Here is a 26613-nt window from a genome sequence, read left to right on the forward strand (position 1 = left end):
TGGTTTTTTGGTTTTTAGTTTTGTTTTTTTCTTCCTTCCTTCCTTTCTTCCTTTATTTAGGCAAGTTTTCTCTGTGTAGCTTTGGCTGCTCTGGAGCTTGAACTGTAAGACTGGGCTAACCTCCCTCCATCTCCAGTGTTGGGATTACAGGAGTATATCCCAATGTGAAGTATGCCTGGCTCAAGTTTTTAATTTTGATGAAGTGTATCTATTTCTTCTTTTGATACCTATGGTTCTGTGTCAAATCCAGGAACCTTTGCTTCCATTTTCTTTTTTAGTTTGGGGACATAGCTTTGCAGTTTTGGTCTCTGTTGGGTTGGTTTTTTGGATGTAGTTTAGGGCCAGGGTTCTTTGTAAACAGGTACTTTTTTAATCCCATCAAATCTTGGGTGAAGGCATGTGCCAGCCAGAAGTTGGTTACTCTTAAGCCTTAGATGTTCACACCCAACATTCATCTGCATTATTTTTCTAGTAGGCTTTAGTTGCTTGTCCCACAGATAAATGAGAGAAGGGTTAGGGTAACACCATATATTACTAGCATATAATGGTGATATCAAAATTTTTGCTTGATAGAATCCCCAGCAAAATAACACCTGAAGCCGGTAGTATTTTAGGCATGCTTTGCACACACCTGTGTATGTGTGGTATAATGATTTATATTTGGCAGTGAAGAAAAGGAGAGAGGGCATATTCAATGTGGTTGGAGGCATGAGCTGCAGGTAGATGACTGCACCATTTGCACAAAATTCAATTGTTCTTCATGCTGCATCTGAGAAACTAAACTAACCTACCCACCACACTGTGAGCAAACTGTGTTTCCAGAAGTTTTCCTGGTCCTGTGGACAGAACCTAAGTATGCTTCCAATATCAAATGTGAAGCACCTTCCCTTCCTGGCAGAATTTTGAGGAAGAAACTTGTGGCTGTGTACCCTGCCCCTCCTAGTATCAAAGGTCTGCAGTGAGCCGACTGCTCTCTGTTGGGCTTGAGATAACAGCAGGGCTGCGTTTGCAACCCAGTTACAGGATCCCCTGTTGGAACAAGATTCGGTTAGACTTTCAACATTGGAACACTTGGCTTGGGGGAGTCAGCGTCCAAATTCCAAATCAGTTAGTGTTAAATCTGTTAAGGTAGTTTCTGGGACAGAGTTTGCCAGGCCCACCCCTCTTCTGGTTTTCACTGGGATTGGTTTACAAGGGACAAACTTGTTTTGGCCATTGTGGGTTCTCATTCTCACTTTGCCATAAAATGGGGATTTGGAAAAAGAATAACTGAGAAAATTACATTTTCTGGTTTTGGATAGCATAAGATGGCCTGTGCTTTCTAAAAACTATTTGTGAGACTAGCATAGTGCATTTCCCTTGAAAGTCTTTTCACATGAGACAAACTCAGAACTCCCAATATGGCCATGGGAGCTTGAAAATAAACTCAATAGCTGAAATCAGGGGTCATTTTACTTGTGTGTTAGGCTTTCAACTAAAATATTAACTCCAAGTGTGCACATAAGGCATGCCGTCAATCAACCCCGACACCTGTTTCTGGAGTTTAACATCCCTGACAAACCACTCAGTGTGTAATGTTTTCTGCTTGCTTCCACACATATACTAAGTGTATATATTGTGGTATTCTTTAATATTGTTTTACTTTCTAGAACTGTTAATATATAGGCAGTTGTCAATCCAAGCAACTTTTACTGCCTAGGTAAGTTGTATAGACTGCAAAATGGTTCTCTCTTGCCTTTTCTCCTCCTCTTGGTTACTCTCATTACCTCGGATGTAAACAAAAGCAAGTTATTTGTTCCAAACAGCATGCTCGTTTCACCTTCGAAACTCAATTACAGATAAATGAACTTTTGGTTTTTCCTCACTGACCTCTCCTCGCTTTACTGCTCATGAACTGTGTGTGGCCACACTGGAGGAAATTCTTTTAACAAGCACTAAAAGCGAGTAGCAGTCTGATAGCCACATAGCTCGATTCCCACTTGTTGCTCTGGATACTTATTAACCAAGGCGATTTCAGTTGGAAGTTGGAGATAGCAAATGAGAGTCAAAGAGGAGAGAAAAACAGGTGAGGAGAAAAGGAAAGCAAGGGTGCATGAGGAGGAAGATGATGGGATGCACGAGAAAGTGGCTGTCCCGCCAACATCCCCCAGCTTAGTCCTGTGTGCTGTGCCCTGTACGGAGAGAGGGCTGCATGGCCGACAGGAGACCGAGGGGCTTGGATTTTGTGTGCTCCGCACACAGGAACATTTGTGAGCTTCTGCATTACATGTTTAGTGTCAGACTGACCCCTGACACTCTGTCAGAGTACTCCAGCAGCAATAGCCCAAGGAAAGGGTGTTCGGACTCAATCCTGGGACATCACTGTCTTTCCCTTGTCTTTTACCAGGACATTTATTTCCTTTTACAGAGACTATGGTTGTAGTGTCCTATAACATAGTGACAGCATTTGAAAGTAGATAGTTTTAGATTTATTATATGTATATGAGTGCTTTGCCTGCACATTTGTGTCTGTTACCCATGGAGGTCACGAATGCCTTGGGTCTCCTGGAACTGGAGTAATGGATGGCTTTGATCCACCATGTGGGTGCTGGGAAACAAACCTGGGTCCTCAGTAATTGTAGCAAGTGCTCTTCTTATTCTCTGGGCCATCTGAATGTTTTTATGTACTCCACATGCATGCCTAATACCCATGAAGGTCAGAATAGGGCATTGAATCCTCTGAAACTGGAGTTACAGAGTTATAAGCTGACATGTGGGTGCTTGGATTTGAACTTGGGTCCTCTATAAGAGCAACAAGTACCCTTAACTGCTGAGCCATCTCCAGCTCAAGGAAATATTTCTAATTCCCAAACTATCTCACACCCAGTTTAAACATACTTTTTTTTTTTTTTGAGAATTTTACATACAACTCCTATATTTACATTATTTCTACCCACCCCTCCTATCTCAAACTCCTTCCATGACTCCTCCTACTTCCTATCATATTTATAACTTCCTCTTCTTTAATTATTGTTATGACACACATAGGAGACCTACTGAGTCCATGCAGCATTGCTCAGTCTGACCATTTGGGATGGGATAAACTATTATTTTTCCCCTGGAAAAAGCTGGCTGTCCCCTCTTTCAGCAACCATTGGATGCCTATAGCTCTTCTGGGATGGGGCTTTGTGAGATGTCCCTCACCCACGCTGGCCTGAGGACTGGTGTTTTCATTGTGTAGGTCTTGTTTCGGCAGCCATATTATTGTAATTTCAAGAGCACCGCTTCCCTGATACATCGAGAAGGCACCATCTAGCAGCAAACATCCTGGTCCTCTGGCTCTCCATATCTTTCTTCTCTGTCTTGCAGTTTCTATGAGCCTTATGTGCAAGGATGCAAGGATTATGTCACAGGTGCAAACCACCATCACCCATTCACTGTACTTTGACCAGTGATAGATCTCTGTACTACTCTCCATCTGCTTTTTTTTTTTTTTTTTTTTTTTTTTTTTTTTAAATATTTCCGGTTTATTCCCCTCTTGTAGAGTGTTCCTGGGGAAATGCTCTTTCACTGGGACACTTGTCTTTATTCAAGTCATTGAAATGCTAGGGCATCCACATCAAACAGGATCTGTGTCACCCCTCCTCCAATGGGAGCAGGTCTTATTTCACAGTTAGAACTGCAATGACTAATGTTAACCAAACAAAACCAGGACACACCTAAAACTGACGCTAATGTTTGACTGTGTCCATATAGTCCAGAGCCTTTGTTACAGGACGGGCAGTTGGTCATGTTTCTTACAAAGAGACGTGTGAGATTCTTGTAAACTGCTATTTCACATGTCCCACACAAGGTCAGGGTCATACTAGGACATGCTCCAAGGAGCATGTGCTCATAGACAGTAGGACCGTAATGGGAGTCCATGTGTTTACTGTATAACCACTAGTAAGAAGTTCAGAGTGGAAGGACAGAATGCCCTTGACACACCATCACGGTGACTGACCATCAGTTTGTATTTGGAGAAGTTCTTTTTTCTGAATCTCTTGAAAGATTAATTCAAAAAAACTTAGAAAATATTCATTTTTTTCTTTTGTGTGTATTCTTTCTTTAAATATATTTTATGTACCAGTTTTAAATTGACATCTGAGTCTATTGCTTCTAGACTATCTGGTTTTATTTTAAATATAAAAGGACATTACTGCCAAAAGTTAGGCATCTTTATTAAATTATAACCCCCAGTTTAGTTGTATGGCTCAGGGGTAGGGTGTTTGCCTGCTATGTTTAGCAGCTTGGGTTCTCCCCCTACTCCCCCCACACCATATAAAAACATTTTTTTTTTTCAGATTAACCACGATCCACTCCTGACTTTGCAGAAAGGTTATGATTACCCTTATATTTCATAGCTTCTTTAGTTAATACTATTATTATCACCATTTTATAATGAAACTGCCATCTGGGTTAGGGGAGTACTGAGTGACTGTATGAGGATGTTTGTTTCCTAAGGATGGAGCAAGGTTGTGAAGGCGTATAACTCAGGACCTAGAAGTGCAGTCCCATCCACACTACTGGGTGTGCAGCCCACAGCCTCACTCTGAAAGTTAGGTTGTTTGGATTCTGTTTAAGTCAGATAGCCGGTGACATCTGTGCCCTGGCACCCAGGAAGTAGAAGAAAACAGATCAGGAGTTCAATACCACCCTTGGTGAGTTCAAGGCCAACCTGGGCTACTTGAGATTCTGCAATTAAAAAAAAATTTTTTTTAACTGCATATGTTGTTAATTTTAGAATACAGTTTGGATATGTTAAATACTTTACACAGGGCTAGGAGTAGCTATGGTACGTTGTGCAGAAAGAACTCTGAGGGCTGGAAGGCAAAATGAGCTATGGCAGTGAGGAATAATCTCCCATCTACTTTCTTATGGAGCTGTGGTTTTTGTGTCCTTCATCTGTGTTGATCTAGGCCCATTCCCAACTGATTGTGCTTTTATTACATTGACACTGGTCGAACTAGCACCATGTGTGAAAAAGGAGCAAAGAAAAAAATATTCTGGTAGAGTGAGCATGAATTTTGCCATCTGTCTGTGTCCATATTTAGGTTATTTGACTGTCTCAGCCTCAGTCCACCCTTCAAGAAGGAGCAGTGATATCTCATGCTTATCAGACTTGGTTTGGGTGTAGGCACTTGGCACATGGTGTCTCCTTCATTACTCTTTGAGATATTGATCACCGTTGGCACGGTTCATTTTGTAGGTTAGAGTAATGAGGAACCGAGACTCTCGATAGTTAATGGCATCACTCAGCAGTATTGTTGGGGGGAAAAAAAACTTGTCTCAAACTCAGGGAATCGGTGTTTCTAGCATTTGGTATTCAGTTGTTCTGGCTTTGCAAGCCTACCGTCTCTGCTACCACAATTTATCCCTACCTCTGTTGCCTAAAAACAGCCATAGACAGTACTAATGCCATTGTTCATGGCTGTTTTGCAATGAAACTGTAAAATAGCCAGAAAGGCAAATTTGGCTTCCTGGCCCCAGTTTGCTGTTTTTCTGAAGCACATTTTTTAGACATCTACTCATAGAAATGTTATAAGAACTAAGGAACTTCCACTTGATGTCTTATACTCATGAATTCAAGAGCTGTAAGCTCTCTAACCAGAGCCCTGGGTCAGGCTGCTGTTGAGATAATTCTCCAAGAGAATTTTTTCCAGTCCATTTCCTTTCTTGTAAGAAGGATTACCTGTAAGCCATCTATTCTCTTGTATTATTGTCCTGTCCTCCCCACATAAACTATAGCCACTTTTCCAGAAAAGCTGGACACATGGAAGGAGAGCATGGTCCTCTGAGGTTTTTCACGGTGCTAAATAATTTGGTCATAAAACGTGATTTGCTTTTTATGGTTTTAATGAATTCTATAAGGTCCTTATAAATACATTAATAGTGATATAATATGTGATAACATAGTTTTAAGGATAAAAGAATAAGGAGGGCATCTGAATCTGTAATCACCTAGAGGTATGGAGAACTCTAGTTATTTCTGTATGTCATAGTTGGATCATTCCTTGGGTTTGACTTGTGGCCCACTGTTGGTTATCTGCATTATTAACCCAGCCTTGGCTGCCAGCACAATAAAGTTTGCTCAATGGATGTATGTGACCTCCTAGCACTGAGTACCTGTGTGAGCTTCTACCTGTACCCAGTACAGGTATTGATACTGGTTAGCTTGTTAAGATAGAAATTATAACCATTTCCTTTATCAAATATACATTGTCCTTTAAGTGAAAACTTGGAGACTGTGTCCATCTGGTGTTGATGTTTAAGTGTTGGAGAAAGACTGAGGGAAAACAATGGTAGTTGTACCTTGTCTGAAAGAAGGGTAATGATAGTGAGCCACCTGCCTGATGCTAGCCATGGCTGAGAAGACAGAGACCTTTGGGTTTATTGTGCACCATTCTTTCTGAAGTTCTAGATCTCCTGTCTCTGAATAAATGCTCTCACATCTCCTGGGTCCTTGGCAGAGTACTCCTTAAAGGTATTGACCAGATCGTGAGCAAAACCATTGTGCAATCTTGAGGATTCAGCTGAGGCCTTCTTAGCCATCCCAAGCTTCATGGCCTTTGGTTTCCCATTGTCTCCACACAGAATAAGGGGTATGCTTCAGTCCAGTCACCATCCTGCTCTATTTCCTTCCCCAGGCCTCTTCCATCCCTTTTATGCCTCCTGCACTTCAGCCACTCCAGGCAATTCCAGCACATTTACTCATCTTTGCTTATGGTGTTCCCTCTGCTGTCCCCTCTTTCTTGCTATACTACAAACACAAGGACCGTGCAGTGATCATCGTTGCATGCCCAAGTCTAGCGCAGCCTAGTCCACAGCATGTACCCAACTAGTGAGGGAATGACTGTCTCAATATTGTTTCCTTGTCTGCTTCATTAGATCTTTGCCACTTGAGTGCAGACGCTGACTTTAGTACCAATGCACTATGTTCCAAGACCACATTTTCAGTGAATGTTCGTAATGTGCCTTAAAAGAATATTAACTCTCGCATGAGGCTTATTACGTCATTAAAGAAGCCATTAGTGACATTTGAGAATGACCCAAGTCTTAAAAACCATACTTGTCAGCACTTCTCAGGTGTGGCAGAAGCAGATGTTCTCCATTTAAAAGAGACACTGCAGTAGCTTGGCTGGTAATTTGCCTGATTACGGAAGCCTGTCATTGGGTTACTGGTGACAGATTAGTCAGCACAAAATGTGACTATAGCTAGAGTATGATGGTAGTTGGTTTTTTTTTTTTTTTTTTTTTTTTTTTTTTTTGAGAAATAAAATTGATAGCATTTGAGCCACATTATTAAATCACAGACACTGGCCTGTCCCGTTGAACAACACTGCACACATCTCAGGCTGGAAATACAAACCAGATTAAGGGTACCATGGTTGGCCTGGTAGGGTGGTACCTGCCTATAATCCTAGCTACTCAAGAAGTAGAGGCAGGGAGATCAGTGAGTTCTAGTCCAGCATGGACTACTAGGCCAGCTTGGACGATGACTCTTTGTAGTCTTAAGGGGCACTTAGAAAGTGGGTGGGCGGGGAAGAGTTCAAAGGAAACAGGCTTAAGTTGAGGGTAGAGAGTATAAAACAACAGCTTCTACTACTTATAAACACACAGTCTTGGAGGCTCCGAGATAGATTCCATAGCACTTCTCCACACAGAGCAACTTCGTACATCCCCTACCCTACAAACTTTCACTGTCTGAAGACGCTTCAGGTTGTCACAACATTGTAAGGCCACTTGTTTGTGTATGTAGTGGGTAGAGGGCAAGGATGTTTCCAAACTTCCTACAATGCCAAGGACATCCCTCACAACAGCCAAAACATTGATCGTCCTACAGAAGGTTCAAACTCCTGCAATAGATGATACCTCGGGTCCCTGTGCAGCTCAGAGTCTGGGACTCTGTGAAATGAGACCATGCATGGGAGAAGAAAACACTGCGCCTCTTCAGGCCATCCCATCTTATAGAAACCGAGGCAGCATCTTTCTGTCTCTACCCCAGAGTTTGACAGTACATGAATATCTGCTAGGAATATATTGTCTTGGTCTCTTTATAGGCATTACACACTTGACACTTATTCTTAAGTTCATTGGGTGATGCTGAAAACAAACAAGCATTCAGCTTACATTTGCCTCCTGGGCTAAAGTGTTCTAGCCACAAGCAGAGTGTGTGTGTGTGTGTGTGTGTGTATGTGTGTGTGTGTGTGAGAGAGAGAGAGAGAGAGAGAGAGAGAGAGAGAGAGAGAGAGAGAGAGAGATCATTTCCCTCCTATTTTTGCTCTACAGACCAGAGCCATTGAAAGATTTGGCAAACGTAGACAGGTAGGCAGGTACCAGAAGACAGAAATCTCCCTCCTTTGCCCTTTCTCTCTAGCAAGTAGCTTCACCCTTCTTGGGACATAGAGCTGGTGTCCCTGGGAACCCACAGCAAAATGCCTCCTTTTCAGGACTGTGTTGATAGAAGTGCCTGGGAAAATTGAGCTCTTGGCTTTGCTTCTGTTTATCAAACACAGCTATTCACTGAATGATGTCCTTTACCATAACAGATTCTGTACCAGCAACAACATGGCTGAACCCTCGGGACACGACCTCTCCCTCAGTCAGAGGCAACTAAAAGTAGAGGCCAGAATGTCGTGTTCTCCCGTCTCTTCATCCTTTCAGATCTTGCTTAGGGCAAGGAGGTTCAGAAGTTTTTTATGTGAGCAGAGGGCAATTAGTGTAGGCAAGGTGGGGGGTGGGGAGAGGTATATGAGCCTGTGGTGCTTTAAGTCTTAGGACTGACAGACATGCCCTGATGCCAGAGCCCAGAAAGTGGGAGTGGCCTCCCCGATGTTTATTCAGGTGGGTAGTGGTGACTTGGCACTGAGCGAAAAGCTAAGTGCCACATGTTAGAAACTTTTCTGCTGTGGCTAATCCTTCTTTCCTGAATTCTCCTGGTTTGTAGTGGCCTCCCTCTTTCTTCACAGAGTATCTCTGTAAGTCACAGGGTTATTTACAACTTTAGTGACCAAGCCCTCCCTAAAATTTGAATTCTGGCCTTAAAGTGACTCCCCACCTTTTCTCTCTTGTCTCTCTTTCCCTCTCAACCACACCCAGACACACACACACACACACACACACACACACACACACACACGCCATCTCTTAGTAGGTCTCCTCCCTCAGCCTCTTGAGTGCTGGAGTTATAGGCATGAACCATTCAATCCAGTTTAAGTGACTAAAACAACAAGGCAGTTGCTAACCTTTCAAGTGTGTTGTGAGTCAGGTGTCTTCAAACGTAACTGAATCCTCTCAGGTAGCTGCTGTCTAAACCACCTCAGTGCTGAGTGTTGGAATGGAAGTCAGAACTCATGGGACAGGCCTAGAAAGTAGCACTCATAGAAAGTACACATTCATGTTTAAACTCCCCCCAAACACAAACCCCTCATGGAGCTATGAACCAAAGCTAACTGTCAATCCAAGTAATTCTAGAATAAACTCATATTTGACCATAAAGACTTGTTTCTGAACTCTGGAGATATTTCTACGGATATTAGCAACATTTGCTGAACCAGTTAAAAGTTAAAATTCGAATGAAAGGTATTCTGAGCAGTACTAAAACTATAATTCAAGTCTTTGAAGATTTTTGCCGTGAATTTACCTTGTAAGTGCAAACCTGATGTAGGACAACATTTGGTATTTGTCTCTGACACTTCCCTCCCTACACATTGTGCTGCTGTGTGTTCATGCTCTTCCTTTCTAAAAATATTCTAGGCTACTTTTGTTGTTTTGTGTGTAGACAAGCTAGTCTAAAAGGCATGAACCTCAGCTTCCTGAGTGCTGGGATTAAAGGTATGCACCACCACCACCAGGCCCAAGGCTAATTTTTAATTTCTCTTTTTTTAAAAATGATATTAGTAATTGACTTGCTAGTCGAGTACTCTACCACAGAACTACATTCCTTAGGATTTCTGCTTTGGTTTCTCAAGATAGAGTCTAGCCTGGAACTTAATATATTGCTGGGAATGACCTTGAACTCCCAATCCTTCTGCCCAAATGTGATGACAGGCTTGTGATGCCGTACAGGGCCTCCATGGCTCATTGTGTGTGTGTGTGTGTGTGTGTGTGTGTGTGTGTGTGTGTGTGTGTGTGTGTGTGTGTGTCCGTCCGTCCCCATATGTGTTCACAGGCTAGAAGGAGGTGTGGGCTTCCTTGGATCTAGAGTTCCAAATGTTTACAGGACACCCAGCTTTTGTGTGTGTGTGCTTGGATCTGAACTCCAGCTCACATGACTGTGTAGCAAGTGCTGTTGACCATTAAGCCACCTCTCCAGCTCCCCAGGGCTAATTTTTCTATTTCTTCCCCCAACCATGGCTATTTTTTCATTTTGTTGTTGTTTTGTTTTGTTTTTTTAATTATTATTTTTTTAAACAAGGGGTTTCTCTGTAGCCCTGGTTGTCCTGGAACTCACTCTGTAGACCTGGTGGCCTCGAATTCACAGAGATCTCCCTGCCTCTGCCTCCAGAGTGTTGGGATTAAAGGTGTGAGTCACCACCACCTGACTTAAATATAATTTTTATTTAAAATATGATTACACAATCTCCTCCTTTCCGTTTTTCCTTCTGATCCCTCCCATGTACCCAGCCCTCCTTGCTCGCCCTCAAATTCATGACTAATTTTTAAAAGTGAACTTCTGAGGTGGCGGGCAGGCTTTAGCTTGAGGACTTTAACCTTATTTGAAACAAACTGTTAAGAATATTAAAGTCTGACCCTTTTGAAGCAGTTCTTGGTTGATAAATGCCAGTGCGAACTGCCTTAGACTTCAGCTTCCTTACGTCTAAGCCTAATTCAGCTAACTGGGAGGTGAGCTCCTCGAGGATAAGGCAGCTAGCACAGGATGAAGCAATAGGGGTTGCTCAAAGGTCTAACTTTTGGGAAAGCTGGAGACATGGCTCAGTGGTTAGGAGAGCTTGTTGCTCTTACAGAGGATCCAATTAGTTCATAGAACACATCAGTCATCTCACAACCACCTGTAACTCCAGCTCCAGGAGATCTGACAGCTTCTTCCAGGCTCCAGGCACCCACATACATCCACACAAGAATAAAAAATAAAATACATTTTAAAGGCATATCATTTTTTAAGGGCCTCTATTGAAATCCCAATTTTGTTGTCTTTTATTTTTCTTTTTGCCTCGCTTAAACTTAAAGCGTGTCCGTATACTAAGGAGTCCGCGAGTTCTATTCCTGTGACTATCCATCAGTGACTTGTTTTCTGTATTGTAACACGTAGAATCTGCCTTTTGATCATACTTATGCTTGTTTGTGTATGTGTTTGGCATCCTCCATTGTAGGTCACTGATTTTTAAATGGTCCCCTAAACTACATGTGCTCCATTTGGAAGGAGAGAGATCTTCCACATTGCAATTAGAGGAACCAGTATATTGTTCCTAATGTACACTAAGAAAACCTTTGATAAGGAGCTGTTGTCAAGCTATCTTGCAAGCACTGAAGCACAAAGAAAACAAGATAAATAGACAGAAACCCTATCCAAAGATACATTAATTCTTTATGACAGTTATTTGAGTAGATAGGGTAGTAGGCATGCAGGTAGAAGTTAGGGATAGCTTGAAGGGTTTGGTCTTCTCTACCCTATATATAAGTCCCAGGGATCAAACTCAGGTCATCAGGCTTGGTGACAAGTGCCTTTACCCACTGAACCATCTCACCAGTTCCCCAAAGATATTTTTGAAAAACGTGTCTTTAAAATTACTAAAATTCAAATAAAAATTGGTCTGAGTTTTCACCAGAATTTGAATCAAATATGGCATTTCTTGAGCTATTGCAGAGCTCTGGGCATAGGTCAAAGTTCCTTGTTCAAGATGGCCATGGTGTGTGTTTTGTGTGCCTGTGTAATCTCAGCACTGAGGAGGTTGAGGCAGGAGGAATAAGAGTTCAAAGCCAAACTGGGCTCTAGGTGAGAGAGTCTGTGATAAGGTAACATTACCAAGTTACTGTTCCAGAGGTTTGGAATCCCTAGTGGCTGGGACAGTGTGGCAGCAGGCAGCAATCTAGGAGGCTAGAATAGCAGACTGAGAGATCACATCTTGAACCATAAACACTAAGCAGAGAGGGTACAGGAAGTAAGGCAAGACCTTAAGCACTGAAAACCCTTCCTGGAGGAAGCAACAAATTTCTGCCAAGGCTATACCTACCTCTCAAACTGCCCCAAACACAACACCAGCTTGGGACCAAGACTAAGAGGACATTTGTCATTCAAACTACCATAGTATCTGTCTTGTATTTACATAGCTCATTTTTTTGTACTAAAATTAATACTATCATTAGGATTTCCATTTACAGGCAGGGAAGGTGATTCATGTAATAACTAAGTGTCCTCCTAAGTCATACAACTAGGAAGGGTTAACTAGGACCCAACCATGTTGTCTGACTACAGGGCCCCTCTCTAACTCTGAACACCCCTCTGTTTTTGTTTCAGCAAATAAGCCAAAAGAGAACTGTTTTGGATGAGTTGAAAATACATATCTCTAGTTTGTGTGTCAGTATAGATTTGAGGTTCTTTCCTTTTTTTCTTTTTGAGACAGGGTCTCCTTCTATATGTTGACCCCAAACCTATAATCATCTTGCCTCTGCCTTGTGAGTACCGGAATTACAAATGTGTGACATCAAACTTAGCCTCCTCTTTTCCTTTTAATTTTGTGATACTGGGTATTGTCTAGGGCCTCTCACACCTGCTAGTGAAGCACTGTCCAATGATCTGTACATCCTCAGCCACTTGATTATTTTTGAACTTTCCCTGAATAGTCTCATGCGTGCAAGTCACAGTTTAGCATTTTAAAAATAAAACAGTATTCTTGGTTCTAGTGAAATGATGAAACCTGAGGCTATCATTAAAGTGACTTTTTTTTTTTTTTTTTACAAAGCATGAGACTATGTTAGAATGTTTCTAAAATATGAAGCAGCAGGGAGGAATAAGCCCAGATTCAGACACCAGCCCATAAGATAGGAAAAAGGTGGAGATCCTGTGAGCATTCAGCCATGACGCTTGCTTCATTTTTGGTATTATTTTATTTTATGTGTATGGGTGTTCTGCCTGCATGTATTTATGTGTACCATGTGCTTGCCTGGTGTCCATAGAGGTCAGAAGTGGGTTTTGGATGTTCTAGAACTGGAGCTGCAGACAGTTGTGAGCCACCATTTGGGTGCTGAGAATCAAATCTGGGTCCTTTAGAAGAGACGCCAGTGCCTCTAACTGCTGAGCTATCTTTCCAACAGTTTCTAGATTTCTCTATAGAATTCATTTGTCCAAAAATGAGATATATTTCACTCTTTAAAAAGTTCATTCAGAGCCAGTGGTGATGACACATGCCTTTAATACCTGCACTGGGGAGGCAGAGGCCGGTTGACCTCTGTGAGATCAAGGGCTGCCTGGTCTACAAAGTGAGTCCAGGATAGCCAGGGTTACATAAACTTTTCATTACACAAGTATTGTATGCAACTTTTAATGGCATCATCACACCATTCATACAACTGCCACCCATGGCTACTTAATTTAAATAAAAAATTTAATAATCTGTTTGTTTGTTTCGTTTTGTTTTGTTTTTCAAGAAGGGTTTCTCTGTATTGCTTTGTTTTGGAGCCTGTCCTGTCCTGGAACTAGCTCTGTAAACCAGGCTGGCCTCGAACTCACAGAGATCTGCCTGCCTCTGCCTCCCCTGCTGGGATTAAAGGCGTGCACCACCATCACCTGGCTAATTTAATAATTCTTACCCCCATTTAAGCTCTATTAGTTGATGGCTCACATCTGTAACCCTAGCACTCAGGAGGCTGGGGTAGAATTGCCATGAGATCCTGACCAGCACAGAATGAGTTCTGAGTCATCTAGGGCTAGCGTGAATGAGACCCTGACTAAATAAATAAATGCTGTTTTGTACAGCAAGTTCTCAAGAAAGGATATGGAATCTGGAGCCAAACACCTAGGTGCCTGTGTGAACTGGAGCAATTTACACAACTTCTGTGTCTCTTTACCCACAAGTGAGCTGAGATGAATGTCAGTTACTGTGTACAAGGGCTGAGAAGATGAACTGAGAATGCAGATAGATATGATTTCATAGAAATATTGCTTCACAACTTCCTGAGCTAACCTGACTCTTCAGGGACTGAGTCCAAATCAGCAAATGATTCATACCAAGATTTTGCCTGAATATAGAAGTCTGAAACATCTCATTTCCTGTTAAAACTTCAGTGCACAGTTCAGTAACCACCTTGTAGGGAAACATCTCCTTGAAGTTTAATAATCACATTGCTCTAGCTCTGGAGACACAGCCTCTAGGTTTCATCCCCAACAATTCAGGTGCCACAGTGGGGGGGGGGCAATTATGTCATTCAGTTTTTATTAGTGCAGTGAAAAAGTTTGCCTTTGAAACAGTAAATAAAAAGGCTGTGTACACCAAAAAAATAAAAGAAACTATGCAAAGTGCTGTAGTGGAGTGAGATCAGACGTGACTGTGCAGGGCTGAAACAAATCATTGCTTGCTGCAAGAATTTTCCTCAAGATGACAGCAGGTTCTCACAGCTTCACTATTTTAAGAACCCCTGCATTTTCACAGCGGCCTCCCCCATCTACTATCTCAATTCAGCACCCCAATGATCTGCCTGTTAACAAGTATGTATATCATCAAAGAGCGTGAGCAGAAACAAAGACGAGTTCAAGGAGAAGTCCTTTCGGGGTTCCCCACTCACACCCCTCCTTTCTCTTTTGCAGGTTTCCTCCAGCCGTGGATGCCTTTGACAGTATGACTGCAGAGGATTCCACCACAGCCATGAACAGCGATCCAACAGTGGGGTCTTCCTCCAAGGTGCCAGAGGGCGTGGCGGGCGCGCCCAATGAGGCTGCACTGTTGGCTCTGATGGAACGCACTGGCTACAGCATGGTACAGGAAAATGGGCAGCGCAAGTATGGTGGGCCCCCACCCGGCTGGGAGGGCCCGCATCCCCAGCGAGGCTGCGAGGTCTTCGTGGGCAAGATCCCGCGTGATGTGTACGAAGATGAGCTGGTGCCTGTGTTCGAGACAGTAGGCCGTATCTACGAGCTGCGCCTCATGATGGATTTCGACGGCAAGAACCGTGGCTATGCCTTCGTCATGTACTGCCACAAGCACGAGGCCAAGCGAGCTGTTCGTGAGCTCAATAACTACGAGATCCGCCCGGGCCGCCTGCTGGGCGTGTGCTGCAGCGTGGACAACTGCCGCCTCTTCATCGGTGGCATCCCCAAAATGAAGAAGCGTGGGGAGATCCTGGAGGAGATCGCCAAGGTCACCGAGGGCGTGCTCAACGTGATCGTGTATGCCAGTGCCGCAGACAAGATGAAAAACCGAGGCTTTGCCTTCGTGGAGTATGAGAGCCATCGTGCTGCAGCAATGGCTCGCCGCAAGCTCATGCCGGGTCGCATCCAACTGTGGGGCCACCAGATCGCTGTGGATTGGGCTGAGCCAGAGATCGATGTGGACGAGGATGTGATGCAGACGGTGAAGATCCTCTACGTGCGCAACCTCATGATCGAGACTACTGAGGAGACCATCAAGAGGAGCTTTGGCCAGTTCAACCCAGGCTGCGTGGAAAGGGTCAAGAAGATCCGCGACTATGCCTTTGTACACTTCACTAGCCGTGAGGACGCAGTGCACGCCATGAACAACCTCAATGGCACAGAGCTGGAAGGCTCCTGCTTGGAAGTCACGCTGGCCAAGCCTGTGGACAAGGAGCAGTACTCCCGCTACCAGAAGGCAGCCAAGGGTGGTGGTGGCTCAGCAGAAGCGGTAGCCCAGCAGCCCAGCTACGTGTATTCCTGTGACCCTTACACGTTGGCCTACTATGGCTACCCCTACAACGCGCTCATCGGGCCCAACAGGGACTACTTCGTGAAAAGTTAGTGGAGACTCTTCTCTTGTGGGCCCCCTGGGTGTCTGCCCCCCCCCCCCACACACAGACACGAGGGTCAGATTAAACGTGGCTACAATTTACTAGGCCCTACCTTTTTAGGTTGAGGTTCTAAGAGCTGATTCACAAACACTATTGTAGTATTGAGAGAAGCATCCATCCCTCTAGGTGAGCAGTCAAGTCATTGGGACACTGTCGCTTGCTGTGGCCTAACCCATGTGGACCAGGTCTGCCTATCAGAGCTCAAGTTAAACTTTGCTTTTTAGCCCAGGCTTGGTAGTGCCAGGCCTGTAATCCCAGCATTCTAAAGGAGAGGCAAGAGGAATCCTAGTTGGAGGCCAGACTGGGCTGATGCTTCTGAAGTTAAATGAAGTCACGGTCACTGAGTATAGGCTAATCATGACACTAGAAAACAACATGCCTTTTTTTCTTAAGCACAAAACAAGGAGGGAAGACAGGCATATATATCCCTTTCCAGATCTAACTGTTTTACCCTCTATCACTGAAGTTGCAATTACAACCCTGGGAACTCCCCTTGCACAAAGCAAGCAGATTAGAATGACAAGTAGATCAAAACAGAAGCATCTTGTTAGCCGCCCCCCCCCCAATTAGTTCAGAGTTGTGGCCATCTGCCACTTAGACAGAGGGTGGACTAAAGGCCCCCCAACGGTCACTGTTGCTGGCTCATCCTTTTTTGTGTTGTATTATAAGCAGGCAGCGTAAGAGGCCGAGGGCGAGGTGCAGCTGGAAACAGAGCCCCAGGGCCCAGGGGTTCCTACCTTGGAGGATATTCTGCTGGCCGTGGCATATATAGCCGATATCACGAAGGCAAAGGCAAACAGCAAGAAAAAGGATATGAACTTGTGCCAAATTTGGAAATCTCTACTGTCAGTCCAGTTGCCATTAAACCTGGTGCAGGTCAGTATAAGCCAGCACAAATGTGTCATTTGGCCCTAAACCCCAACCCTCTCTTTCAAGTGAGCCAGTCTTCCTGGCTCTTAACTCCATCTGCATATGGATTCTTCTTCCCCTTCTGCAAAAAAGAAGGTCTGTGTATAATTCCTCCACCTCCCACACCTGGACCTTATAGAATTTAGGAGACTGGTCTAGTCCAGGCCACATTCACATTAGACTGTCAGGGAGTTTTCAGGCAGGTGTTACCTGCCAATAATCTGGCTATTTCTCTGTCTGTGACCAATAAGGCAGAGCCAAGAGAGAGGTGAGGAAAGGGTGGGAGGGAATGAAGTGCCCTGCTTCTTCTGTTACCTGGAACCTGTCTTCCTTGTGAATATATGTAAACACTCCATCACTGAGCTGTGTCCCATCTTTGCTTCAGCCACCAGAAAGCAGGGGGCACAGGGACCACCAGTTCTCAGAGAAAGTAGAAGCGTCTCTTCTAGCCTATAGTTCCAGTTTTCCCACGATGGTCTGGCAGACACCAAGACTTGTCGATGAGGCAGAGGTGAAGGTCTTTAAGCTGGGTTCATAGATTAAGAATTGAGATAGATGCTCAATCCATTGAGCCAGGGGGCCTTGACCTTTGCTTTTACTGCCAAAAAAAAAAAAAAAAAAAAACTTACCAGTACATTGGTCTTTTGGTCACCCACTGTGAGGAAAGATAGTTTTAACTGTGTTTAGTGAGTTTGGCAAACCCATTATATGCAGAATCTCCAGACGATAACTTCTGAACCCATGGAGACTCCCTTCCATGGTTAACGTGAATGAATTTCTTCCTGGCCTCTTGGCCTCACTGAGAGTAGGAGGGAGACTTTTGAAGGTCACCTGCTCCTTTGCTGATTGCACACTCCTTTTCCTAGTTAAGAGGCAAGGAAATGGTAGTTTGGAACATAGGTTTAACATGTTGAAGGAATCCAGTGGTACCTGAGGAAATAGCCCTGCAATCTTGGCAATACAGTGACTTCCGTCATTGGGATGCCTTTGAAACGCCATTGGCACTGAACAGTCTTTAGCCATATGGAAGTCCTGGGTGTAGAGAGTTCTTGTAGCCAAAACAATGAAGTTAGCTATTCTGTATAGCCCCCACATGGCTTCAACTAGTAGTCCTTTGGTATCACTTGAAGGTACATCTTTGTCCTTCTGAGAGATACCAGGGCAGTGTCAATACATTTGGGCACAAAACTGGTCAAAGATTTGGTTGGAAAGGCAGGTAAGGATATTTGATATTTAGATATTTTTTTTTCTTGAATGGCCAAGCCATTGTTTATCTTATAGCCATTTTGTCTATGCCTTTGATCATACCCTTCTCTGTAGAATAAATGTGCTTACAGTTGGAGAGAAAACAGAAATGAAAGGATTCTTTGTGTGTACATTTCATGTTCCTGATTATTCCTTCAACACAAACAGCATGTACATACACAATCTCCCCCGCATCGGCTAGCATCTCTTCCTTTTGATCTCTTGGTATTGCACATTGACATTCAGTAATTCTATCTGTTTGAATCTCTGCTTGAAGCAATTCCTTTGGACTCCACTCACAGAAATTGTTTGAGTTGGCAGATTCGAGTAAAAAACCAATTACCCACTCTTGACTACGATAAATGGCTATTAGCACATTGGAGGTTTTTCTATTTCCTTCTCAAATCCCCTCCCATTGGATCTGTAACACTAATGTGAAATAAGAGATGGGGAGGGTGTACTCAAATCTCCAAGCTGTCAGGATGATCTCTTACCTCCACCTGCTTCTTAAAATATTGTGAAAGTGAGGAGGGCTTTGTGGGGTGAGTGATGTCAGAGAATAAGCAGCCTGCACACTCACACTCGTTAGGAAATGTCAGTGTAGAGGCCTCACTCGAAATGCTCCTTCCACAATGATCTGCAGAGAAGCTCCATCCCGACATGGTGCTAAGCCAAGCAGAGCAATGCGCACGTGGGAGGTGCATGGCTGTGAACCTGGCTCTTAAATGCCAGCATGTGAAGGGTCTTCCTCAGTGACAGCAAATGACAAACCTGTCTTCTTCCTGCCTCTCTTGCAGTGGCCATCCCTGCCATCGGTGCCCAGTACTCCATGTTCCAGGCAGCACCAGCCCCTAAAATAATCGAAGATGGCAAGATCCACACAATGGAACACATGATCAGCCCCATTGCCGTGCAACCTGACCCTGCCACTGCCGCTGCTGCCGCCGCCGCAGCTGCCCATGCTGCTGTTATTCCTGCAGTATCCACACCGCCACCTTTCCAGGTAAAGAGTCTATGGCCACTGTCATTTATGTATGAAGCCCCTCTCAATCGTAGACTCATTAGTATTCAGTACTGAGACTATACTCTGTATAATGATACTTTAAAAATATTTAATGTAAAATAACAGGAAAGAAATGTTTAGCTCTATGAAGATTGTTTTTTAAGTTTAATACACACACACACTCACACACACACAGTATGGCTCAGCAGATAAAGGTGCTTGATTCCAAACCTGATGACCTGGGTTCAGTCCTTAGGACCCACCTGGTGGAAGGAGAGAGACAACTCTGACTCCCCTCTACCTGTGCCCTGTGATGCACATCCTCCCCTACCCCCATGCACAACAAATATGTCCATATGGACATGTAATTCATGATTTTTATTCATTCGTTCGTTTATTTTCAAGACAGGGCTTTTCTGAGTGTAGCCCTGACTGTTCTGGAACTTGCTCTGTAGATCAGGCTGGCCTTGAACTCATAGAGATTTTACTGACTCTGTCTCCCGAGCGCTGGAATTAAAGGCATGCACCACTATGCCCAGCAATTCATGAGATTTTTAAAAGCTGGAGTAGATATAGAAAAGCCTGCTCTCCTCCAACAATGTCTCACACTGTGATTGCTCTCTCTTTCCAAACTGATCCTACCTTTTTGCCCCTTTCCCTAGTTAGCTCATAGTATGTGACACTTCTTCCCCTCATCTCCTGTCTCACCCAGCCTTTCCAAATTCCCTCTCCTGGACCTCTCATTAATACAATACTCTGTATTCTGACTGCCTGTTCTTTCTTTCTTGGAAAGCTGCCCTCTAGGCCGAAGTGTCTTCATTGTGCACACGAGGAAGGTATCTGTTAACTAAGTGGGGGGGGGGGGGAGAGAATCTTAAAACTCTCTGAATGAGTGAATCAAAAGTGCGAATGCCCCGGGTTTCCTCGTCTCACTGAATGAGAAATATCCATGATGTGAGCTTTGAACAGCAGAAATTCCTATCTGTGCTAGAGTCCTACAAAGTTCCTGTTATTGGGGCTGGGCTGGGGTTGCAGAATCCATGGTTTGTACAAATGTCTCAGTGATTACGAATGGCCAGGCGCCTGAATCACCACTGCCCTTTCCCACTGTAAACTAAGAGTATTGACTGCTTCATTCAGAAATTATTCATTCATCAGCATGTCACTAAGTAAAATTTTTTGAACTTAGAACCTTTTGTTTGTTTTGTTTTATTTTTGAGACAGGGTTGAAATATATAGCCCAGACACACCCAAGACCTCTTAAAAAATCATTTTTTATAAATGTCTCACACTGTGTAAGATTTAAGTTTACAAGGCTGGAGAGATGGATGGCTCAACAGTTAGGAGTAGATACTGCTTTTTCAGAGGAGTCCCAGGTTGAGACACAGGGTCACTATGTAGTTCAGGATGGCCTGGAATTCATAGAAATCCACCTGCCTCTGTCTGCCTCCTGAGTGTGGAGTAAAGGTGTATGTCATCACACCAAGGTTTTGATGACTTCATAAAACCATACAAATAAGCCACTAAGAACAGTGCCTGGAAGACTAGAGCCTCCCAGTTAGGCTCATCATTACTGTAGCAATTTTATTACAGTTAGAAAACAATTCTTAAATTCTTTTGAACATAATTTTGTGACTCTGAGTTCTAGATTTTGTGTGTGATAGCGATGACTAGATCTGTTATAAGAATCTAGGAATTCCAGTAGTTCGGAGGTGAAGGCAGGGAGGTCAGGCCTTGGGAACCATCACTAAGATACAGTTCATTGGAGGCCAGACTGTGCTACAAGAGACCCTGTCTCAAAAACAACAGGAGGAGGGGAAAAAAAAAAGAAAGAAAGAAAAGAAAAAAACAGGAAGCTGTCACACCTGGTGGCACAGGCGTGTAATCCTAGTTACTTGGGAGCCAAAGCAGGATAATTGAGAGTTCAAAGCTTGCCTGGACTACAGAGGAAGTTCAAAGCTAGTCTGGATGACTCAGATTCTATCTCAAAAAACAAAAGGTTAAATATTCATTAATAATAAAAAATAAAGCAAGTAAGCTGTGGCTCGTTTGCCTAGTATGTATGAGGTGTTCTAGGTTCATTCCACAACACTGAAAAGGAAAACCTATGAAGAGTTGCCTTTAAAATGTATTTTTCCATTTCTGAAGGAAGAGTAAGGCCCAGAGGAGAAACCAGCATTGAGTTCAGGTCATTCTGTGGAACGTGAGGGTTACCAATTACTTTAGCCACTGTGTGGTAGTTTATTTTTACCTTAAATCCATGACAAACCCTTAGATAAATGTCAGCCCTCACAGCGTCCCCCCCAATTTGTTATGGACACGGGTGTATTGCACTTTTAAACAGAAAGAGGAACAACCCAGGTCCAGTTAAAATTAGTGTTCTTAAGGTAGGTTCCCAGCACCGCCATCACCTCTCTTAGTGGTCTGGCTGAATGTAATGACCAATAGAAGACCCCAGCATATTACAACTCTGGCGCAACCTCAGCCTCCAGATTTGACCCAGGTCTGAACACTGAATTTGATGAACACATCGTACAGTACCTCGGATATGAGATTTTGCTCTGCCTAATCTCTTTCTCTTTCAGTAAATGTCACTGTCCTTTCTGCTTCTCTACCTAGACCTTCTCTCCCCCCCCCCCCCGGGAGTGCTCATCTTCTCTCCCTTCCTCCTGGGGTACTCATTGTTAAAGGAGATGATGAACCTACACGTGCATTCAGGAAGAATTTTTTCCCCTCTCTCTCAGGGCCGGCCAATAACTCCTGTGTATACCGTGGCACCAAATGTTCAGAGAATTCCCACTGCTGGCATCTATGGGGCCAGCTACGTTCCCTTTGCTGCTCCTGCTACTGCCACGATCGCCACACTACAGAAGAATGCTGCGGCCGCCGTGTACGGGGGCTATGCTGGCTACATACCTCAGGCCTTCCCCGCTGCTCTCCAGGTGCCCATCCACGACGTCTACCAGACTTACTGAGACCAGAGCCAAGACAAGCCACCAAACATCGCTGAAGGAACACTTTATTATTTATGAAGAAAGAACGTGTCAGATTGGCACACATGCAAAACCTGCAAGTGAAGAATGTTAGCGAATATCACATCGAAATATTTTATATCCATGAAGTTTTCACACTTTTTTTTTTTTAAAGACTTTTCAACTTAGCAGGCCTGCGTTCATACATTTCTAAGAGACTTGCAACGCCTCATGCCTTAATACCATCTTATAAAATTTGTATGCTCTACTGCATTTGTACAGAGGTTTGGTTTTGTTTTTTAAGGATATATTTTCAGTATGAAGGTTATTTTCTTAACTTCTGCACTCCAGAGATTTCTATTTTGTAGAACCTTTCAAAATATATCAGCTATATATATATATTATAAAAAAAAAAAAAAGCACATCCAAGCATCTAGGGAACTATTTTTAAAACTATATTCAATATTTAAAGATACAAACTGTAGTGCTTTGAAATGCTACATAAAACCTTATTTTTAAAGGTGATGCTGGAAAGTGCAATTTCAAAATGAGTAAAAATCTCTGCTGTATTCCCTGGCATTAAGGGTTGAGGGTATTGCCATGTATTCTCATCATGGTTTCTGTTTTGTGGGTTGGTTTTGCTTTGTCTTGTTTTAGTAACAATCGTTACACCCAGAGTCCCAACACTGGAAAGCTCTCACCCTGTTTCATTACCTCGGGCTTACTCTCCCTGGGTCTTTGTTGGCTATCCCAGCACCCCCCCCCACCCGCCCCTCCTCCTTCCCTACCTCCAGTACAACTTTTATTCTGAGAAGGACAACTGATGCCTTTTATATACTTCTTCCTTGGATTTTGTTAGGGTCTTTTAGTTTGTTTGAAGGTATTACCTTCTATATGTGTTTTCAGTAGCAGAGTACATGTAAGGACAAAATTTTACCATGTTTCCATAAGACATCTTTGCATAGCTATTTAATTGTTCAGTATGTAACTTTCTAATGCTTTTATTTTTGAAGTCTGAGTTTTTAGAGACCAAGAATGTATAGATAAGACCTTCAAGATTGGCTAACAGGAAGTTAAGCTTCTAGCTGCCTTCTTGTGTTTCTTGCAGAATGTCTGCCATCATCAGGAGTGTTGGAAGCATTGTGTTTGTCAACAAAGCTCCCCTAGGTTGCTTTGCATTTGGTAGATGAACATGGGGCATATGAATCCAGGAGGAGGAGCAACCTGTAGGAGTCAAAGGGGAGCTTGTGAATAACTTCTGATGCTTGCTTGTAGTCCTTTTGTGTTGCCAAAGTTCATGGTATCTAAGTGAAATGCAAAATGCAGCCATTTTATTTCAATATTATTCAAGTGTTTGTTATTTTATTTTTTAAGAAGTAAAAACACAGATGCAGTGTTCTGTTTAAAGGCTTCTCTTCTGCAGAGTGAATGTAAAATACAGTAAAATGCGAATATTGTCATCTATTGTATGAATTATATCATCTTTTTAAAAGTCTCAGTCAAGGACGTGAGGTGTGCAATAAGGTGCACAATAAGACACACAGTTGTATTTTATGTCATAACAAAGTTCATCAAATCTTTCTTCCCACCAGAGTTTGCTAATGGGCTTAACTCCTATTTGTGGATTAGTCCCAGGATTGTGCCCTTAGCCAATGCTCTTAGATAGTTGTTTAATTTTTTTTCTCTTCTTTTAAATTAAGAGATTCTCAAATGCCTTTTTCCTCCTTTTGATGAGATGGATTTTTATATATAAGGAGTATTTATTGAACTATTCTATAAAATGGTCGAATGCCTGCTAAGGCCTTAACTTTTCCTCTCCATCCTGGTTGAATGGCATAAAGTAGCTGTGCAATGTTCTGAGGATTCACCCAGGAAGTTGCACCCACACTGACGTGTTGGGATGAGGACTCCATAAAAGGTACCTCCTACCAGGTCCTCCTCCCTTGACTTGTGGGAACGAAGTGTCGAGGACAGTCCCAAGAGGTCCTCCGATGGAACACTGACCCCATGTTCTTGCTGTATTTTACAAGTGCCGGGAAAACGTTTGCAAAAGAACCCAATAATAATAAAAGGAAAAACTGCACTATCTGAATGTGGCCACTACCTTAGCCATGAGCTTTGGTGGCTGCCGCTAAGCATCAGTGGCCCTGTGGTCTCACCTATCCCTACTGTCTCACAACCATTTCATGTACACTACTGAGGTAAGTTTATAACTTGAAATGTGAACTTTTTTTTTTTTTTTTTTTTTTTAGGATTAAGAACAAACTAATATAAATGTTTTTAAACGTTTAAAAGTTTTAGACATGCTACTAGTTTAGTTTTTAGCTTGGTATTTGAAAAGCTTTCTAGACCTTGCTGCATTTACAGAGTACATTCTTAGGATGTATGTGGTAAATAAAGCTTTCTTTAAAGCAGTTTCCAGACTTTCTTTTCCTTTAAAAACTTTGACAAATTCAGTATTTTCAGCTGGGGAGGCTCAACTGCCTGCAACTCCAGCTCCAGGGGATAAGACACTGGCCTTGAACTCGGAGATCTACCTGCCTTCCAAGTGCTGGGATTAAAGGTGTTGTGTGGTCACTGACTGGCTTTTTTGTTTTGTTTTTTAATTATTTATTTTTATTTTATGTGCACTGGTATTGTGTCTGCATGTATGTCTGTATAAGGGTGTTGGATCCTGGAGTTACAGATAGTTGTGAGCTGCCATGTGGGTGCAGGTCCTTTTGGAAGAGCAGCCAGTGCTCTTCACTGCTGAGTCATCTCTCCAGTCCCCTTGTTTTGTTTTTGAGATTAGGTCTGGTTGTGTGCAGCCCAGGCCGGTCTCAAACTCATCACATTCCTCCAATCTTGGTCTCTCAAGTGTTGGGTCACCATGCCAGGTTTTAATTTTTACATCCTGAATTTGAACTAGGGTCACGACACCCCCCCTCCTCCCCCTGTGCCTTTTCTAGATTCCCAGCTTCCTCGACGATATATAAAAGCCTAGCAGGAATAGAAGAGGGTTGGCTACTTCTCAAGAAGACAGACCCTTAGGCAATAGGGAATTCTTGTCTTGTTTTGTTTTTGTAGTGTATGTGTAACATGTATGTCACATGTGTGTATGTGGATGCCCACAGAAGTCAGAAGGCTGTCATGGTGGCAGTTGTGAACCTCCCAATGTGGGTGCTGGGAACTGAGTTCTGAAAATGTAGCATTTCCTCTTATCTCTTAAATCATCTCTCCAGCTCCATGGCTTTTTTTTTTTTTTTTTTTTTTTTTTTTTTTAAATGCTTGTTTGTTTAAGACAGGCTCTTCTGTAACAAAAACTGGCCTTGAACCCCTGATGCTGTGCCTTCTGCTTCCTCTGGGCTGGGATTAACATCACACTTGGTTTAGCAGTATTTTTAAAGACAAAAGCTACGGTTCTTGTTTAGGGAGAAAAGTGCTCATACCCTCAGAGTCACATTCAGGTTCAGAGTGGCCTGCCAGGGACAGTTCAGACCCATGTACAACAGCACTATTGCTTTCCTAGCTGTAACAGGCTTACTCCTTTATACTTCCGAGGGAGATAATACAGAAAGGAGGCCACATTAGGCAAGGATAGATATGATTATGAACCCCAGACTCCAGCTTCCATTGTCTTTGGTTGACCACAAGATAAACACTGAGCTGGGTACGACTAGTTGAGGTCACAGAGCTTAGCTAGTGAGCAGCCTAGACTCCATTCCAGACCTAGGTTCTCTCTAACGCACACTGGAAAAGAAAAAGAAAAGCTTCTCTGTGTTTGCCTAGCACTGTGTTTCCATGTGCAGCATGGGGAGTGGGGCTGGAAGATGGGATGTTTGAAAGTTCCTGCTATCCCTCCCTGGAAGAGAGATGAAGTACTAGCCACAAGCCATCCCAGAGATCATGACAAAGACCACAGTACCATAGGAAATCTGCTATACTCTCACATGCTTGTCTGAGTATTTGATACTACGGATCAAACCCAGGCCCATATATATACACTAAGCACACACTCTAGCTCTGTAGGCCAGTCTTTCAACTATGTTGTATGATTGGTGGTTGTTTTGGCTGCAGGATTGGTGATTGAAGATGTTATTGTGTTTCATGAGGTAATCTCAAGAGGTAGACCAAGCTGAACTGTTTAAGTCTAGGCTGATCTCGGACTTATTCTCCTGCCTCAGCCTCCTGCGCTTTGGGATCACAGCTGAGGACCACCATGTGATCTTCTCTGGGATAGAGCAATGGTTCAGCAGTTAAGAACTACCAGAGGACCCAGTTCAATTCCCAGCAGCCATGTTTGGTGGCTCACAACTGCCTGGTGTCTTCTCTGGCCTCTGAGGGCACCCATACACAGGTGACATGCATGCACACAGACACAAATAAAAACATTAAAAAACCAAACAGCTGGAGTGACAGTTCAGTGGTAGGAAAATAAATCCTTTTAAAAAAGAATAAGGTTTTCTGGACTTTTCTATCCAAATTATTTTTTATTTTATTTAATTTTTG

At 43.2% G+C, this 26613-nt stretch overlaps 1 protein-coding gene across 2 annotated transcripts; it reads left to right on the top strand.

Annotated features, from left to right (window-relative positions):
- Positions 1 to 14785: 14785 nt before the first annotated feature.
- On the top strand, positions 14786 to 24541 carry Rbm47 (RNA binding motif protein 47). Of its 2 annotated transcripts, none has more exons than XM_051198087.1 (4): positions 14786 to 15942; positions 16666 to 16872; positions 18948 to 19153; positions 21898 to 24541. In XM_051198087.1, exons 1-4 carry the CDS (start codon positions 14814 to 14816, stop codon positions 22126 to 22128), a joined length of 1773 nt encoding a protein of 590 aa, XP_051054044.1. In that variant the 5' UTR covers positions 14786 to 14813; the 3' UTR covers positions 22129 to 24541. The 2 variants fall into 2 exon arrangements, with proteins under 2 accessions (XP_051054044.1, XP_051054045.1); XM_051198088.1 differs by having other exon boundaries at positions 16669 to 16872.
- Positions 24542 to 26613: the final 2072 nt, after the last annotated feature.

This window comes from Phodopus roborovskii, unplaced genomic scaffold (assembly GCF_943737965.1).
Source record: "Phodopus roborovskii unplaced genomic scaffold, PHOROB, whole genome shotgun sequence".
Taxonomy (NCBI): Eukaryota; Metazoa; Chordata; class Mammalia; order Rodentia; family Cricetidae; genus Phodopus; species Phodopus roborovskii.

What these genes read in the sequence shown, in the direction of transcription:
- Rbm47 (XM_051198087.1), top strand. Translation starts at nt 14,814, where the DNA reads ATGACTGCAGAGGATTCCACCACAGCCATGAACAGCGATCCAACAGTG. An exon ending in CAGGGACTACTTCGTGAAAA is followed by an intron (nt 15,943 to 16,665) that starts GTTAGTGGAGAC and finishes TTGTATTATAAG; the next exon opens with CAGGCAGCGTAAGAGGCCGA. An exon ending in TGCCATTAAACCTGGTGCAG is followed by an intron (nt 16,873 to 18,947) that starts GTCAGTATAAGC and finishes CCTCTCTTGCAG; the next exon opens with TGGCCATCCCTGCCATCGGT.